At 42.7% G+C, this 19,441-nt stretch overlaps 1 protein-coding gene across 2 annotated transcripts; it reads left to right on the top strand.

Moving 5' to 3' along the window:
• The first annotated feature begins 1,505 nt into the window (after positions 1–1,505).
• On the top strand, positions 1,506–18,400 carry tmem128 (transmembrane protein 128). Of its 2 annotated transcripts, none has more exons than XM_027017327.2 (5): positions 1,506–1,654; positions 5,224–5,356; positions 14,598–14,759; positions 17,821–17,939; positions 18,181–18,400. In XM_027017327.2, the coding sequence occupies exons 1-4, from the start codon at positions 1,552–1,554 to the stop codon at positions 17,918–17,920; spliced, it is 498 nt and encodes a 165-aa protein (XP_026873128.2). In that variant the 5' UTR covers positions 1,506–1,551; the 3' UTR covers positions 17,921–17,939; positions 18,181–18,400. The 2 variants fall into 2 exon arrangements, with proteins under 2 accessions (XP_026873128.2, XP_026873127.2); XM_027017326.2 differs by having other exon boundaries at positions 1,507–1,654; positions 5,221–5,356.
• Positions 18,401–19,441: the final 1,041 nt, after the last annotated feature.

Here is a 19,441-nt window from a genome sequence, read left to right as displayed (position 1 = left end):
TTCTCAGGCCATCCACAGCACCACCAGCACTGAAACAATTAATTCAATATATTAATTTTGCATAGATTAAAATATTTGTGCTTACACTTATATGTAATAGTTAAATTATAGGAGAACAGATTTGTATTAGTATTTGACCCATTTATGTCAGCCTGTTGAGGAACAATTCGAGTGTTGTTTGGTGCTGCTGAGTCATGGTGGAGATAAGCAAAGGCTCAGGGTAAGATGATCAGAGTGCATCCTCATAGATGGATACTTTTCAGCACTGGGTGCTAAGTGCTGGAAGTGGACTGTAGTTTAATTTAGCACACCCCTACTTCAGTGGGATTTGTTTTATATATATTGATACTATTAAGGAGTAAAGGAATGAACCAAGTGAATTCATCAAATGATACTTCCAGAAAAAGGAAGCCTTTAATGTCTGTATGTCTTCTTCTTATTCATATTGACACAGATTTCATTTTTAATGTTTATTTATTTATTTTCTCCTTTATGTATCCATTAAATGAAAATGTGTAGTATAACAGAATTTTTGTGTATTTTGGAACCAGTTTATTGGTTGACTTTAGCTACTTTGTCCTTATTTTTAAATTAACCACTGACTAAAATATTCTGCACATCTTTCTCCAACAGAAGCACATTTTGCATCCAGAACTGTTGAGATCTGGTCATTGTCTGACTTGTAAAACAGTCTTGCTTTGCTTTGATAGCATTTGAGATCTGGTTGTTGTTTGACTCTTGTAAAACAGTCTTGCTTTGCTCTGATGGCATTTTGGCATTGTGACACAGCCACTCTCTCATTGCCTGTATCACTGCTAGAGAAGAGCTGTGTGCATCTCACACTTCATCCTCTTAAGAGTCTTTGGCACTGCTTCAGCTCTCTGAGTTCATGTACTGTATGCCCTTGCCATCTCACCTCCTTCTCACCCGCTGGAAACACTACCCCTCTCTCTCCTAGTTTCCTGGCAGGCAACTGGAGGTTTATTTCCTAGCTGAGCTGTAGGTCTGGTTGGCAGGCTGTAGTCACACACACTGATACTGCGTTCCAGAGCAGTGGTGTTGGCAGAGCTCAGGGGAGCTGGACAGATCTAACTCTCACCTGGCTTCTGTTAGAGCAGGTGACCTTCTGAACTCGTTTACCCACAGCATACCATGCAGCTACTCTAACAACAACTGTGTTGCTTTAGCAGGTGCATTGGGAGCCTCAAGTGAAGGCTGATTTCCTGTTAAAACTAATGAATAACATGTTTTGGTGGCTATTCATGTTGATGCAGACTTCATATACTTAATGCCTTTCAACATATATTAACTAGTATTTTTAACCTGGCGTCTATCATTCTTTGCAAGTAAAGTGTGCAGAGCAATACACTATTCTTGTAGTAGTTTAGGACCATGGATGGTCACTTTTCATTATGAACAGTTGTCTCTGTTACCCTAAGCAACAGGTTCCCAAAGTAAAACGCGACGTAGCTTTAATGTTGCGTCATCACTGCGCCATGCACGCGATCCCGGAAGTCAACACATAGTCAACACAGTTTTAAACAAACAGCTATGGCAGACATGCTGGCTGAAAATGAGCTGGTTACATTGCGAAACAGGTTTAAAAGAGATGCCGAACTCATTTTACAAGCAGTGTCCGAAGAAGACGAGAAGAGTAAGTATTTGAGAACGTTCAGTGTTTTCTTCGGGCTAAAGTTTATTCAAAGTGTAGTTATCACTTCCTCAGCTGCGTTAAACCTTAATGTTTGCAGTTAACTGTCGTGAACAAACCAGCCACATCTTAAATTCAAAATACTCCCCCCCCCCCCAATCCAGCTAACTAATTAACGTTTGATTTACGATTCATTAGATTGTACTCAGTGGTCGTGTGCTGGCCAGATCCACTCACAAAACATTACTTAGCAAGATGCACTTTCTGATTTAGCTAGCTGGCTACCTAGTACCAAATTCATTAACCAGGATCAATGCTATTTCAATTACAAATCAGTTAGGTTACCTAGCTAACCGAAAAGGGGCAATTTTATAATAAACCGAAAGTATAGCTAAATATCTATCTAGCTATCTAATATTTAGCAGACTGCTCGCAGCTCCACTAGCTAGGCCAGCTAGCTACCCGTCTCAGAGACCTCAGATAAGGTTGCTAGGTACGATTCATGCGGAGGAGTGTAACGGTCAGCTGTGAACGCGGTGCCTGTCGGTGCCTGTTTGCCACACCAGTGCCACATTATGGCCACTGATTCTTACACCGTGCTATGCCACCCAGAAACAGCATGGATCGATAAGTGAAACGGCGCCTGTGAACGGCGCATCTGCGACTCGCTTGTGCTAGCCGAAAGTGCAATTTGGCGATATAGAGAGTTTATAACTTTTGTTTGTTGATTGTTTGTTCTGCTGGTTGGACGATTCTAACCGACGGATAGCTAGCCAGCCCTAAACTATGAGCTGTGACTTTGGCAGAGTTGGGTGTGACAGTAATATAGCTCGAATTTAGACGAGAGCTCTTTTTTGTGGGCATGGGCTACTGTGGTAGACAATTAAAGAGGGCACGGTAAGTTAACAGAAATGAATTATTAACGAGAATGGGTTAGCTTATCAATATATGATCATGTTATCGACACCATTAAATCAACGAGAAAATTAGACTTATGCGGGTTTAATTTATTATCCTAACTATTAGCTATTTATAGTTGCTTAGCCGGTACCTATTGGTATTTACAATATATAAGAACTTGGAGGAAGATGTGGTGACTGTCAGTATCGCTAGCTAATCGGAACTGAAAGCCATAGCCTCAGCTACCAACCACCGCGAGTGGCACAGGCTTTCTGCACCCTGTGCAGCTGCCTCCCAGGAGTGGCACCAGCTTTTCACTCATGATACTTTTAAAGGACACCTGTCAAATCACGTTGTCCCGAAGGACAGGCCCATAACATCGATATTTGCGACTTGGCATAGATATAGAGAATCACACACGTTAATTATAAGGTATGAGCACAAACCAATGGATCAACTGTTATTAGTACTGGAAGACTTCAGTTTGGAAGTGGTGACATTTACACAATGCAGTTACCTAACAAACGTTCACCAGTTCTTGTTTGTGGCAAACATTCTGTTAGGTTTATATTATCGGAACTTCAAGCGCATTTGCTTTTTCTGTACTGTTGAGTTTCAATAATAATCACTTTTTAAACAATAGTGTCTATAGTTACTGTTTACTCCTCTCAGTTAGAGGGGAGACTGAATATAAATACGCAAGTAGACTTTTCTGCAGGAACATGTCTCACAGGATTTGTGGCATCCAGTAATTGGACTTATTTATCTGCCTCTACATTAAATTATCTGCATTGGAAGATTCAATTGTGTCATTTTTATTTATTTATTTATTACTTTTAATATTACTACTTGTTTGTCAAAAGTACCATATTCAGAATAAATCAAACTAAAGGAAACTAAGTGCATTATGAAATTATTACAAACTACATACTTAAAAAAAAGTTGCCTACTGTTAATTTAAGTTATGCAATAACTTGTAAACCCACCTTGTCCTCCCTGATGACTAAGGCCATACCCAGCCCCACTGACACTGTTAATACGTGCCCAGTGCCATATGAACTACACGTTACATCACCAGCACACACTGAATTAATCTCCCTATATTTACCCGTTGTGCTGTTACCACACACAAAATCCATATGGCCCCTTCTGTGACTAAGGCCATATCCAGCCCTTCTAGTAACATTAATGCATGCTCAGTGCCACCAATTCCATCTGGATCTATCATTCTAGACATGACAGTGACATGATATGACAATCCACTTACCTATCCTATCCTATCCTATCCTATCCTTCATGTCCCTAAGACACCGACAACCTCAACCACTCTGCCTTTATGATGCTTTTACCCAACTAGCTTGAGCTTTCCTCATCCACTGCTTAGCCCTTTCAGCTACTTCAGATCATTTATTCACAGCTAACCTTAGCTTACAGCCTCTAAAACCAAACTCCACAGCAAGGATGGGGCAAATCCCCTACCACTTTCCTTGTCTAGTGGTCTTTTATACACCTGCCACCCAGTTTGTCTCACCTCTGTCACCAAGTCTGCATACTTTAGCTTCATTCTTTCAAAAGCTTCATCAAAAAATATAATTTTTTTGACTGAAAATCTTCATATAACCTGTGTAGTTTAATCAAAAGTTTATTAACTTAGTAAAACACTTTCTGAAAAACAAAGCTAAAATGTATAACCTTAAGTATGGAGATGGAGGTATGACAAGGAAAAGCATGAGAAGATTAGTGACAAGGTTGAAAATTCAAAACTTAGTTTTAAAGACACAAGAGAAATTTGCAATCAATGGAAAAATCACATTTTATATATATATATATATATATATATATATATATATATATATAAAATATCTACGTATAAATGTTTTAAAAAGAAAACAGTTCTCTAGACCTTATCACACACTTTTCAGTATATTAAGGGGTTTGAATGGATTGCAGTTATGTTAAGGCTATTATTCAACATTCCTAAACAAACACCAATATTTTAGTGTTGGCATCTGTGTTTTTTTGTTTTTTTTTTCTTCAAATAAAAGTCAAGCAGTGTGAATAGGGAATAATATTTTAGAACAAAGTGAATAAAAGGGAGCATAAAGAAAGGAGATGATTTGACTTGTCCAATATCAAATCCTGCTTTCAGTGATTGTATCTAGTGGGAAGAAATGTGATGCACAGTTTTAACTTTTATTTTTATTTTTAATTTTTTTACAGAAAAGACTGACATACATTCCTACTGAAAAAATACTGTTACTGACAGTAAAGGACAAACATTGCTAAAATGTCATTTTTGGTTAGTTTTTAAGACAAAAGCTAATTGCATACTTAATGGTTATCAAACACTAAGATGCATCTATCTTTTTGCTGTTGACTAATATTCAGAAGGCTGCCAGTTGAAGCCCCACCACTGCCAGGTTGCCACTGTTGGGCACCTGAGCAAGGCCTTCAATTACTTCAATTACTTAAGTTGTATTTAGTTATAATTGTAAGTTACTTTGGATAAAAGTGTCAGCTAAAAGTGTCATGCCATAAAATGTAAAAATCATAGCATAGACTTTACCAAGAACATCTACATCTCCCAGGGCATTTTATTTCATGCAGAAATAGTATGCAAATTGATTGTGATTGTGCTGTTGTGGTTGTATCTGATGTCTCTGTAATAGCAGGTAAGAAGGAATCAGAATCAAAACCCCTCCCTCGTATCAACCGCCACTCAGTCTTCTGGATCTTGGCCTCTGTGGGTTTGACCTATTATGTAGACTTCTTCCCCATCATCCTAGAAAACAATGACATTAAAAGGTAATTATGCTTAATCAAAGTATGTATGTGATGCATATATATTTGTTAATATTATATTAAAGGCATTTCTGATATTCTACTGATGATTATTATTGCTTGTTAAATTTTAATTGATTATTAATACCATGGTTTAGATGGTTTAAATTTGAGTGTTTGCATCACCCCTAATGTCTCTCTCTCTTCATCTTGGTTTTGCACTTGGTGAGATACACAGAGATGCTGTTACAGACTGCCAGTAGCACACTGCCATCTTCAGTATAAAAGATACTTCAATGAAGCTTAAAATAACTGCATAATTCCATGTATTTGTAAGAGATTTCTGTAAATGGAAATGCCCTGTTTCAGAGGGGAGAGAAATAACACATTTAAGAAGACTTGGCTGGACATTCCTTTAATATATATGGGTCGGAATTTGCTTGAACATTCAATTGTACTACTTTATTTTATTTATAAAATTAGTATAAATTATTGCAACTACTAAATATCACTGGAAATGTTTGGGCCACTTAGTGGCCAAGGTCTATAAAATGTGTTTAGTTGTTTGGTAGAGGTTTTATTCAAATTTAATTGGGCGAATTTAATTTAACATTCAGTGTAACTAGTTTCTGTAGTTGGTTCCAGTTTAGTTGTGCTGGGGTTCTGCTGTTTAAACTGGCGGAGTCATGTTCTGCTGGACTAATCACACGGCCCTGTAGGTGTTCTGCCAGTGCACTGTAATGATGTCCTTCTCCAGTTTATAACAGAAGAAGTGCTAACCAACACTTCAGATGGCCTGTTACACATCACTGCCCCTCCCCTTTCACACTCATTGGTGCACTGTTGTGCTGGAGCTGTACTGTGTCCAGCCTTAGTTAACATTTTAGATGGCTTCAGGCTAAGGGTCATACGCAGACTAAGACAAAGCAGTCTCCTTCATTCACTGCTGCAGCTCCATTCAAAACTTCAGTGGGTTTATCCACATGTGTATCTGGTATCAACCAATTTCACCTAGAGATATGCAGGCATCGTACATAAGCCATTTGTACATTTTGGCTGTGTACTCTTCTTGATGCATTGATGTAGCTTACTTTAAGCAAAGTTTAAACTCCAGAATCTTTATGGCTAGAAGAGGAGTCTTAGATTTCAGATCTTATCTGGGATCAGTTCTTATCTGATATCATATTTTAGATATCAGATCTTATCAGACTTCTGGCCCATTTTAGTCCCCTAGCACATTCATTGGTTAAATATTTCTGCATATGCTAGTTGTCTGAAGCATGGTTATTTAGAACCCTTGTCGTTTTAGTTATCCAGTACACATAAAAAAACAGCTTTGAGTTAGAATAATCCTGTTCATAATCTGTGTATCTGTTAACACACATTTGCACTAGTACACAAGCAGACACACTTTCTCTTCACATACAGTAGAACCAGGAGGAACAACAGGGAGCTCATTTTTCTTAGCTGAATAAAGGGAGTGTGTGTATATATGTGTGTGTATATATGTGTGCGTGTGTGCGCGCGCATGTATGCGTATGCACGTTTATGAATGTTCCTTTTGCTGAGAGTGTAGCTTTAGCTGGGCTTATGTCCAGCATGGTCTCACTCTATGGAGTATCCTTATTACCAACACTTCACTATGATCAGTGTAGCCTGTCAGAGCAGTGCAGTGTCCAGGATCTGGTTTCTACATGAACACACCAGTGCATGTGTGGAGTCGAGTCAGAGCTGAAGGTCTGTTAAACACAGGAAACTTTGTGTGCTCTCGAAACTTTAATGGTAACAACAACAACAATAATAATAATTTATTACATGAAGGTTTAGACGTGATTGATTCAGTTTTTTAGACCTTGGCCAAATGTGGTCTGGCACAGGCTGAATTAAGAGCGGAATCACCGTGGCTGTGTGAGTGGTGAAAGGTTACAGATGCCCAGTAATTACCTTTCATATCCTCAGTATGGAACAGGTTCAGAGACTTGAGCAAGGTCCATTTAAGTTTCTAAGCAGTTAGAGTGAATTCCAGTTGAGATGAGAAGGGTGAGGAAACATTTGTAATGTGCAAACCACATTATGCACCACAAATATGCATACTGCATAAGTAAACAGATAATACCCCAAAGTCATTGTTTGCAAAATATTGTTTTGAACCCACTAGCTACATATTAGACGCATTAGCCACAGTGCTGATGTAATGTGAATAATTAAGAACTGTTTCAATAAAAAAAAAAACTGCATGTACATACTGTAATGTAATACAGTATACTACAATTATATTAACCATATAATTGTAAATACTGTAATATAATACAGTATACTACAGTTATATTAATAACATATTGGACATCTCAAGACAATACTCTGTAATCAAGATAATCATTCTATTAAAGGTTATAGGCAAAACTTGATGCAAGGCAGTCTCATCTGAAAGTTGGCTTAACATCTAAGTGTGAGTAGCCTGAGAAACACCTCGTTTGTGGACATGTACAGCAGGATGCTAGCGGTCTGGTTTGTGAAGATGTACAGAGGTCTTCACTGCTTGTGCTGCTACAGTGTTTATGGGCATTTTCATCTGTCTCCGAATCCTTCTAATCTAAGATCTAGTGCATTACCTGACAAGATCTTGTAAGTGTTGGCACCAGGCTGAGGCCCCCTCTGGCCACCAGGGGGAGCCCTCAAGTCAGGCACACTACCAATCAGGTGTGATGCCCAACATCTGGTCTAGTTCTATATAAGCCGAGTAACTCAGTCAATCAGTGCTGGGTCTTTGCTAAAGTTTTGAGCCAAGCTTCTAGCCGGTAACTCTGGGTATTGAGGTCTGTGAGCACTTGTGTTACACTGCTCTTCGAGGGTGCCTGTGTTTTTACACATCCCCTCCCTTCTCCAGTTTTCCCTGCCAGGTCTGTCTCTCCCCTGAGGCTTCCCTTAGTCACTAAAGTTCCTCCCTGTTTTCTAGTTTTGTTTGGGAAGTCTTAATTTTGTTTTCCCCAGTGCATTGGGGCTGCCATTCTTCCCGTGGTGTCCTTTGTTTTCCCCTTTTTCCACGCTTGGCGTGGTATTTAGTTTTTCCACCTATTTTGTCGTTCTCCCTTCCTTTGAAGCGCGATATACCCATAAGTCATTTAATGGCTGCCGCAGTCTAGCGGGAGCTCGTTCGCCTTGCAACAAAGCGGCCAGGTTTCGACTCCCCACCTTTTTGTTTTTGTTTTTTTTCCTTCTCTTCTATAAGACCTAACTGTTGCACTGGTGCACACAGTCCCACCATCATTGAAGTGTGGTGGCTCACCCAGCAGAGAGTTGGTGGCGCCAGCTATCTGACCTGAGTTTGAGCCCCATTACAGAAAGACCCAACCATGGACCCAGCACAGCAGTTAGACTTGGAACTTGGAGTCACGCAGCAACCATTGGTTGACATGAGCAGGCCCTACAACAGATCGTTTCTCAGTTACAGCACCTTCGCCTGCCCCTAGTCAGGAGGCAGTCCAAATCCGGCCTGTCACTATGCTGGTGAGGCAGGAGGTTGTAGGGGGTTCCTCCTCCAGTGCTCACTTGCCTTCGGTCAACAGCCCTCTCGGTTCCCCACAGAGCAAGCAAAGGTAGCATACATCATCTCCCTTCTGACTGGGTGGGCATTGGCATGGGCCACCCTGGTCTGGGAGCACCAAACTGAAGTATGTTTCACTTCAGCAGAATTCGCTGCTGCCCTCAAGTGGACTTTTGACCATCTGGTCACTGGAGGGGAGACGGCCTCCCGTCTCCTTAATATACATCAGGGAAAAAGAGCGGTGGCTGATTATGCCATCGAATTTCGCACTATGGCGGCTGAGAGTGGGTGGAATCCCACAATGCCGATGGCTGCTTTCCACCAGGGCCTCAGCGAAGAGCTTAAAGATGAACTGGTCCACCAAGATGCTCCCGCCTCTCTCGACGACCTGATTGGTTTGGTGTTGGGAATTGACAATCGTGTATGGGAGAGGTGCAGAGCACGGGGACCAGAGGTCAGTTGAGGCTCTCACGGAGCTTCGTGCACCCTCAGCCCTGTTCATGTGCCTGACGAGCAGGGGGAGCCCGGACCCCAGCCAATACAGCTTGGACACACCCGCCTTTCCCGAAGTGAGTGTGATGCTCGGATGTGGGAAGGGAGGAGTCTGCACTGCGCAAGCTCGGGTCATCTTCACCCAGCTTGTCCTGAGCTCTGGTGAAAAGACATCGTCCGTCAGGGGAGGGAGGACCCCTGACAGACTCAACCAGGCCTCCCCGATCTCAAGGGTTGTTCCTCAGTACCACAATTGCTTGGGAGAAGTCTGAAATGCGTCTCCAGGCATTTGTGTACTCAGGAGCGGTGGGCAACTTTCTAGACTCTGGGTTAGCCAACCGGTTAGCCGTCCCACTGGATGAACCCGTACCCATTTCTGCCATCGATGGGTCGGTCCCTTGAGCCAGGGGTTGTTATACATCAGATTGATCCAGTCACGTTGCAAGTTGGCCCACACCAAACAGGTTGCGCTGTTTATTATCCATGCTCCCTACTTGCAACTGATTTTGGGATACCCCTGGTTTCAGCAACAATCCTCATGTAGACTGGCTGAGCCAGTCAGTGCTGTCTCCTGTTTGCAGCTATCCAAGCCTCGGTCTGGGTCTGGTTATAATCCAGAACTGTCTCAAGTCCCCCAGGAATACTGGGACCTGAGGGAAACAGAAGGCCCGACTATTGCCCCCCCCCCCCCCCCCCCCCCCCAGGCCATATAACACAGCCATAAACCTCCTTCCTGGCTGCAGTCCCCCTAGAGGCTGCTTATTCTCCATTTTGTGGCCCGAACGTCAAGCAATGGATGAATATATCCAGGAAGCCTTCGCCCTAGGGTTCTTCCGGCCATCTACTTCCCCAGCTGGTGAGGGCTATGTGGGCTATGCCCGTGTATAGACTACCGGGGTCTTAACAAAATAACTGTCAAGGACCGCTATCCATTGCCCCTCATGACCTCAAGATTTGAGATGCTGCAGCAGTTTAGTTTTTGCTAAACTGGACTTGTGCAGTGCCTACAACTTGGTGAGAATTCGAGAGGAAGACGGCGTTCATCACCCCCTCTGGGCACTATGAATATCTCGTCATGCCGTTTGGGTTGATGAATGCACCCACTGTCTTCCAATGGTACATCAATGAGGTCCTAAGGGAAGCCTTTGACAGGTATGTGTTCGTCTACTTGAATGACATTTTGATATACAGCCAAATGGTAGACGAACATGTTACCCATGTTAGGCGGCTTCTCCAGCTCCTACTCAAGAACCACCTCTTCATCAAACTGGAGAAGTCTGCATTCCATGCACGAACCATCTCCTTTTTGGGATTTGTCATCTCGCACAACAAGCTATGCATGGATCCCACCAAGCTGCAGGCTTTAGAGAATTGGCCTAGACCCACCTCGGTGCGTGTGGTCCAACACTTCCTGGGTTTCACAAATTTTTACCGCAGGTTCATTATGAACTTTAGCACGGTTGCCACCCCACTGACCCCGTTGACCAGGAAGACGTCTGGTTGGTTCTGCTGGTCCACCGAGCCCCAGCAGGCTTTCGAAGAACTAAAGTGCCATCTGATCGCGGCTCCTATTCTTCAGCTCCATTTGTCGTTGAGGTAGACGCATCTGAAGTGGACATTGGTGTGGTTCTGTCCCAGCGATCAGGAAAGGACAAAAAACTGTATCCCTGTGCCTACTTCTCTTGGCGTCTGTCCCCTGCAGAAAGGAATTACAATGTGGGCGACTGCGAATTATTGGCGGTCAAGCTTGGCCTCGAGGAGTGAAGGCACTGGCTGGAGGGGGCAAAACACCCCTTCCTGGTCTGGACGGACCACAAGAACTTGGCGTACATACAGCAGGCCAAGTGACTTAATCCACGCCAGGCCAGATAGGGACTCTTCTTTTCCCGATTTGACTTCACTTTATCATACCAGGCACTAAGAACGCTAAACCAGATGCTCTCTCCTGCCAGTGGGAATCCTCGCCGCCTTCTGCTCCGCCCTTAACCGTTATCCCCAGGGCCCGCATTGTAGCGCCAATCCAGTGGGGGGTTCAGAAGGCAGTACGTCAGGCCTTCCTTGATGAACCAGACCTGGGTGGAAGCCCAGTTATATGTACCTAAGGCGGTTAGAGCTCAGGTCCTTGAGTGGGGACATGCATCCCCCTTTTCGGCGCACCCAGGGGTCACACGGACGCTCGAGTTTCTCCGTTGACAGTTTTAGTGGCCCCGCATGGAACCCGATGTCCGAGCGTTTGTGAACTCCTGTCGCACCTGCACTCAGTGCAAGGACACCAGGACAAGGCCCGCTGGTCTATTGCACCCACTGCCCCCATCAAGTGGTAACATGGTGATTTTGGTGGTTGTCGACAGGTTCTCCAAGGCTGGCTGCTTCTTTGCACCGCCAAAACTACAATTGGCGAAGGAGATGGCCCAATTTTTGCTTACACAAGTTGTCCGTCTTCATGGGCTGCCTAGTGACATCGTGTCAGACCATGGGCCTCAATTCACTAGCCAGTTCTGGGGGGCCTTTTGTCAGTTGTTGGGGGCAGAGGTGAGCTTCCATCCCCAATTCAACGGCCAGACTGAGAGGGTCAACCAAGACTTGGAGCGTGCCCTCCACTGTCTGGCCTCTTCCTGCCCATCCTCTTGGTCTGAGCACCTATTATGGGTGGAGTTCACCCACAACACCCTGTGGCACTCCTCCTTAGGCATGTCACCATTCGAGTACCAGTTCAGGTATGCTCTGCTCATGTTTGCCGACCAGGAGGCTAACGTAGGTGTCCGATCTGCTGAGAAGACAGTCAGGCGCTGATGCTTAGCCTGGCGGAGGGCATGCAGGGCTATTTTATGTGCTACAGCTGCTCAAAAGCATTACACCAACAAGAGACGGTGACCAATTCCGACTTATCAGCCAGGACAGTGGGTTTGGCTATCGGCCAAGGACCTGCCTTTGCGTGGTTGTACTTGCAAGCTCGCTCCTCGCTACATTCGGGTCATTCTTATCGCCTTGCCCTTCCCCCGTCGTTGAGGGTACACCCCACTTTCCATGTGTCTCGCCTTAAGCCTGTATTGTGTTCGGTGGCCCCTCCGACCCACCAGGAATGTGCATGGTGGACATGCGCATTGGCGTACACGGTCAAGCGTCTCTTGGATATCCGGCGGGTTTGTGGTGGAGTCCAGTATTTGGTGGACTGGGAGGGATACGGGCCCGAGGAGCAGTCCTGGGTCTCCTCCCCTCACATCCTGGACTGTGAACTCATTCGGGCTTTTCAGCGAGATCATGCGGCTGGCCTTGGAATGTCAGGAGCTGCCCCTTCCGGGGGGAGTCCTGTAATAGTTGACACCAGGCCGAGGCCCCCTCCGTCTACCGGGGGAGCCCTCATGTCAGGCACACTACCAATCAGGCTTGATGTCCAACAGCTGTGCTAGGTCTATATACGCCCAGTGACCCAGTCACTAAATGCTAAAGTTTTGAGCCAAGCTCCTAGCCGGTAACTGGGTATTGAGGTCTGTGAGCACTTGTGTTACACTGCTCTTCGAGGGTGCCTGTGTTTTTACACATTCCCTCCCTTCTCCAGTTTTCCCTACCAGGTCTGTCTCTCTCCCGAGACTTCCCTTAGTCACTAAAATTCCTCCCTGTTTTCTAGTTTTGTTTGGGAAGTCTTAATTTTGTTTTCCCCAGTGCATTGGGGCTGCCATTCTTCCTGTGGTGTCCTTTGTTTTCCCCTTTTTCCACGCTCGGCGCGGTGTTTAGATTTTCCACCCATTTTGCCGTCCTCCCTTCCTTTGAAGCGCGTTTAATGGCCGCCACGGTCTAGTGGGAGCTCATTAGTCTCAAAACAAAGCGGCCAGGGTTCGACTCCCTGCCTTTGTTTTTTTTTTGGTTTTTTTTTCCTTCTCTTATTTTACGAGTTCTAAGACCTAACTGTTTTGCACACAGTCCCACCATCATTGAAATGTGGTGGCTCACCCAGCGTAGGGGTGGTGGCACCAACTCTCCGACCTGGGTTTGAGCCCCATTACATATCTAGTGTTCTACCTGGCTTAAGATCTAGTGCTTTTACCTGCTGTGCTGAGAAATTAATTCTCAGGGGTCTGCTGGTGGAAAAGTATCGTGTTCGGACCTTTTGAATGGTCTGTTTATGTAAACCTTCAAAAGTAAGAAGCAACATTTCGCTGGTCACCTTAGGAACTCCTTTCAAGGAATTACAACCTAAGTAGCGTATATCTCATCTATACGATGGCGTTAACGCGGGTTTAATCTCAGAAGTATATATCTCATCTGTATGATGGTATTTATGCATAGTTAATCTCAGTAATGTACACTCAGTAGCATATATCTCATCTGTATGATGGAGTTTATGCTGGGCTTATATCCAAAGCTTCCAAGGAAAACATAGTTCCTGTCATTGTCTCCCACTGTTCTTCTGAGAACATGTTCCTGTCATTGTCTCCCACTGTCCCACTGTACGTTCTTCCAAGGAGAACATGTTCCTGTCATTGATCGTCTCCCACTGAGGCATAATCAGGTCACAGACAGGCCACTTGCCACCATAGCCGTCATAGGCCCTGCGGGGTAAAGAATGAGAGAATGATTTTCAGATAAAGGTTGCACTCCTTTGGGGTTGGGCTGAGCACATTTTAAATCTAGGCCAGCTATTCACAGAAACAGTTTGGCTGTGTTTACGGTACTCAATCCATTTTGTTTTGTTTTGGTGGGGTTTTTTTTGTTTGTTTTGTTTTTTTGTTTTTGTTTTTTTTTTTACTCAGGGAAGTGGTCAGTGGAAAATTACCCCAAAGTAAGGTCTGATTTTTGCTATGTACCACTAAGCTTGTATTGGATATCGGGCAATTAATTTAGTCTTTTTTACAAAAATGGAACATTTTTAAAAAATAATCAGTTTTTTGCCTGGAGCTTTGAAATGAATGCCATGTCTAGGGCTAACAGGAGACAGGTGTGGAACATGACACTGGTGGGGCAGATGTGGATGGCGTGATATGTTTTACTGGGTGGGTGGACGGAGGGTGGGGGGCAAACAGACAGCTCCTTCACATCCAGCATGAAAATAGGGCTCTGGCAGGCCTTTCCAAGCATGGCAGCCATAAACCTCAGGAATCGAGCAGCTGGAAGTGGGCAATGGAAAGACGACAGGGGTCTTCAGAGAGGTGGTTATCGGTCCAGCTGGGGTGGTGGAGAGGGTGTGTGTGTTTTAAGTTGTGCATGTGTAATAGTCTCTTTTTCTTGCAGTTGGTGGTTTACTGTGGGTTTGGTGCTCCTGGCGGTATGCGTGAGCCTGGCAGCATTCTGTATCGTCTATCTTGAGTGGTTCAGAGGGATCAAACAGTATGATCAGGAATATCCTGCTATCCCACCAATCACCACGGCAGCCTTCATCGCTGCCTCCTGCAGGCAAGTGTCTGTATTACACATCACATCTCAACACTAACAAATTTGAATTTAAAAAGTATTAAGGTACATGTTTTCTCAATGGAAAATGTTACTGAATATAAACAAATCACCAACATGTAACACATGCAGATGCATTTAACCTTAGGATTCTTGCATATAGTGGCTTGTGTGAAACTTAAGTTGTATAAAATATTTACTTTCTGAAGTTTAATGGAAAAGTCAGTTTTCCATGTCTCCCTGCTCAGTACTTTAATGGTGAAAAGCCTGCTGCAGGATTGTTCTCTTCCTACTTGAATAAACATGGCAGTGGGTGTGAGTAGAAATGGTAGGGAGTGAGTGCGTGTTCTGGGAGTGTGTGGTTAGAAGAGGAAAAATGTGTGTGTGTGTAATTTACATGTTAACTGAGTCTTATTAATGATCCGCATTTTCTCAAAGACTCCAACTGACTAAATTGAATTTAACTTTCTTTGTGTATGTGCATGTGTGCATATGTGACCATGTGTACCTTGGCCTGTGTGTGTGAGAGTATGTGTCTCTCTTAGGATTGTGAATTCAGAAACTTGGGATGGTCTGGTTACAAAAGATCCCTTTCTGTGAGCTAATTTATCATTGTTCTGTTGTTTTCTGATGCGTCTGAGTGAGCCATTCAACCGCACTTTTTTGTGTCTGTGTGAGAACATTTCCTCCATGACTTAATCAGCAGTGATATGTTATATGCTCTATTGTGAATCTTTCAGGCTGTAAGTAGTGAGCAATTGTATAATGAATGAATCTGTTGATTTAAATTAATTGATTAATTGAATGTCACCACAAAACATTGTCACTACATCTTGCTGTTTTCAACATTTTTCAAATCTCAAGGTTTCTTATGAATTATTATAATGTGTCTGATATGCCTTTTTGAAGAAAACAGTCTTTCTAAATGGCTTCAGTATAAAATGACTGTCTACATTGGAATATCTTCAGTTTATATTGACTGTTTACATTGGAATGATTTCCATTCTGCACCACCTTTCACACCTGCTTTTTGACCAGGTGTCAGTGACATTGGTGAAGTGACATTGTTATCTAGAAACTTAGTAAAGCAATTTAATGTCAAACCTTTTTTTATTACAAGTGTTAATGATCTTTTCAATTAATTTTGTTTTAATTCTTTGTATATTTAATTGTTTTAAAATATCATTTTTTTCCCCTGTATCCTAGAACATGTCAATCTTTGTTTGGGAGCTTCCCCAACTAATAATTAACTAGTAACTGAAGTATTGTTCAAGATTTTAACACTTTTTAATCTCACACATGCTGCTTCCCAGGAGTGAATTTTTGGTCCACTCATCTGTGTGCTCTCTGTCTACACTAAACTACTCGTAGGTGTGCTCTCTGTCTACACTAAACCAGTCCATGCATTTTAATTAATTAATTAATTCTCAGGGGTCTGCTGGTGGAAAAGTATAATGGAAAAGTATCATGTTCAAACCTCTTAAATGGGCTCTTTTTTATGTTCAAACCTCTTGAATAGCCTGTTTATGTAAACCTTCAAAAGTAAGAAGCAGCATTTCACTGGTCACCACAGGAACTACAATCTAAGTAGCATATATCTTATCTGTTTGATGGCGTTTATACAAGGTTAAACTCAGTAGTGTACACTCAGTAGTGTATGTCTAATCTGTACGTTGGCAGTTATGCAGCATTAATCTCAGTAAAGTATATCTTATCTGTACATTGGCATTTATGCAGAGTTAATCTCAGTGGTGTATATCTCATCTGTATGTTGGTGTTTACACAGGGTTAATCTCAATAGTGTATGTCTCATCTGTATGATGGAGTTTATGCTGGTCTTATATCCAGAGCTTCCAAGGAGAACATGTTCCTGTCATTGATCGTCTCCCATCGAGGCATGATCAGGTCACAGACAGGCCACTTTTCTTACCACTGCTATAATGACACAAACCTATACTTCTGTCTTTCTTCTTTCTCCTAGGGTACTTGACTGTTCCTCTAGAATACTTCTTGGTTGAAGACTTGTAACCATATCTTTAACAAGATAGATTCGGTTTCTAAATACTTTTAAATACTGAATACCTGCTAAGCTTTTTTTCAGTTTTGTACTGTTTAGTCGCTTCTGATACCCTCACTACTAACCACCTTGCTGTCTTGCACAACCAAACCTTCTTGGACTGTCTTACATCCACTGCCATGTCCTGCAGTCCACAGCCTGAGTTTACTTAAGATCTAAATAAGTCAAAGTCTCACTGCCTTGAGTACAGTACAATGTTTTAAAATGGCAGAATGTTTTTTTTTTTCACAAAGCAACAAAGGGTTGTTTGTGTGGTTATCATTTGATTCTAATTTTCCTCGTTCATTGGTGAAACTGTAAGTAATGTTTACTGTGTGTTCACTGAACATATTAAAAAATGAACATATTTCATTCAGACCAGAACAGAGCAGGGTTTCTGAGTGGCATCAACTCTTCACACCCCACTGTACACATCAGTTTTTCACACCCCTCAGCATTAGGGTTTGTGGTTTTTGGTCCTGTTTGGATGCATTTCTGGTTTTCTTCCACAGTCCAAAAACATGGAGGTTAGGTTGATTGTATACTCTAAATTGTCCTGTGCATGTTTTGTGTGTGTGTGTGTGCGCATGTGCATGTGAGAGTAAGGGAGAGAAAGAATGTATGTCCAGTGTTGGATGGGACTCTGTCCTGGTCTTAACCTCCTCCGTGTTCCCTACACCTGGTGGGCTGTGGTTTCTGATCTGTGGTTTTGCACTGTGCACAAATTGACTGCTGCTTCTCATTGGTGTCTGACTTGACTGTAAAAGCTGAGTTATGTAAAGCATCATTGGGTTTGAGACAGGCATTATAAAATAATAGTAATAATTACTAGGAATAAGGAATAAAAAGCGTTACTATATTCCATTTGAGGTACAGTTGTTTTTATTGGGTTGTGGTTTGCTTTTGTAGTTTTAAGTGTGTGTGTGTGTGTGTGTGTGTGTGTGTGTGTGTGTGTGTGTGTGTGTGTGTGTGTGTGTGTGTGTGTGTGTGTGTGTGTGTGTGTTGCAGTTTTAACATTGCACTGTGGCCGGTGTGGTCATTCCTGACACCAGTGATTCTCTTCACTCAGTTCATGGGTGTGGTGATGGTGATCTCCCTTCTGGGATAAGACAACTGCACTCCACCAGGCAAGACTTCTCTCTAACGCACACAGGCACACTAACACAATCCCCCACACTAACACACACACAAACACACAATAACACATAGACATACAACAGCACTCTACCAGGAAGTAATGCTGTGTGTGTGAATCAATGCACGACACAGGCAGTGCAGACCTGTCATCACTGTATCGGGTAACAGAAAATGCCCCTTGCTGTGCTGAATAGAGGTAATTGACTGAATATCGTTTTGTTTCTTTTTCAGCATCTGTGATCTTCTAGGGTGTTGAACACGGTCTAGTCTGTATGCACTAAAATATGTTTAATAGTACTAGAGTCATACCAACAGTGTCAGTCTTTTTACATTTTTGTTATTGTAAATTATTTTATATGAATGTGTCTCAAACAGTGACCAATGTAACTGTAATAAAATGTTTATGGAAATTGCTATTGTACTGATGCTTCAAATAAAACGATTTTAACAAGCTTTTGGTAGCGTTATTGTTTCCAAGGTTCCAGTGTGTGATCATGTGTTCCGACACGACATTCGCTAAGTTGGCTGTTTTTGTTGTTGTTTGTTTAGTGTGAACCGTTAACTTAAAAATGTGTTGCTCAACAGTTTTCACCCACAAAAACATTCCCTTAGTTTCGCTTCCAAGCTCTAACAGCAATTGCAGCTCAACCAACCTTAAAAGAACAAACGGACATCGTTTTCTTCGCATGTGTGAATCCCGGTTCACACCTGATTGTGGGTTGCGCTACTGTTATCCCGCTTAGAAGGCGATCACTAACTATCACGAGGACGGTCAGACTGATCGCATTACCATAAAATGCCCTTCCCTGTGGGCTCGTGGTAGACGATCACTGCTTTTGTGATCACTGTCTTGTGGTGGGCCGTGATGAGAACAAGGACATTGTGTATTGATGTGGAGAGTGGTGTTAACAGTAGATATAACCGTGTCATATAAACGAAATGTCTTCATGAAATTCCCAGGTTGAGGATTATGTTTTATTAATCAGGTAGCACGCAATTTATGATTTGTGAGCCTTCGGTAATTGGGCGGCGCAATGACCACGCGCTTTTCCCACAGCGTTTCCATTAGCTGTATCCAACATGTTACTAATTGGCGGTCTGTGTAGATTTTATGCCAGATTTGCACATAAATCAGTGAATTGTGTGCGTGCCACCGTGGAGGGCTCGCGCCCCGTGGGTCGAACGCTCTGAAATAATGGGCTTCTTTGTTAAAGTCTTACCTGTATCCGTTTCACTTAATTACTGTTCTCTCTATAATTTTGCGCACGTTTGATTTGGATTTCCTCGAAATTTCAAATCCTTAATATTCTGCTGAATTCTCACACGTTACTATTTTAGCCATCATTACAAGTGACTTTTTGTTAATTTTTTTGTTAATTTTGTTAATAGTTTTTAAATTATGTTTTTCGGACTTTTCTGCTCCTTTGTGCACATCGGTCTAGTGCTACCTAATAAGAAATAATATTAAATTGATCAGTGATAAGACATTTAT

The sequence above is a fragment of the Electrophorus electricus genome, chromosome 1 (assembly GCF_013358815.1).
Source record: "Electrophorus electricus isolate fEleEle1 chromosome 1, fEleEle1.pri, whole genome shotgun sequence".
NCBI lineage: Eukaryota > Metazoa > Chordata > Actinopteri > Gymnotiformes > Gymnotidae > Electrophorus > Electrophorus electricus.
The sequence above is the reverse complement of the archived record's forward strand: the minus strand, read 5'-3'. Positions and strand labels throughout refer to the sequence as shown.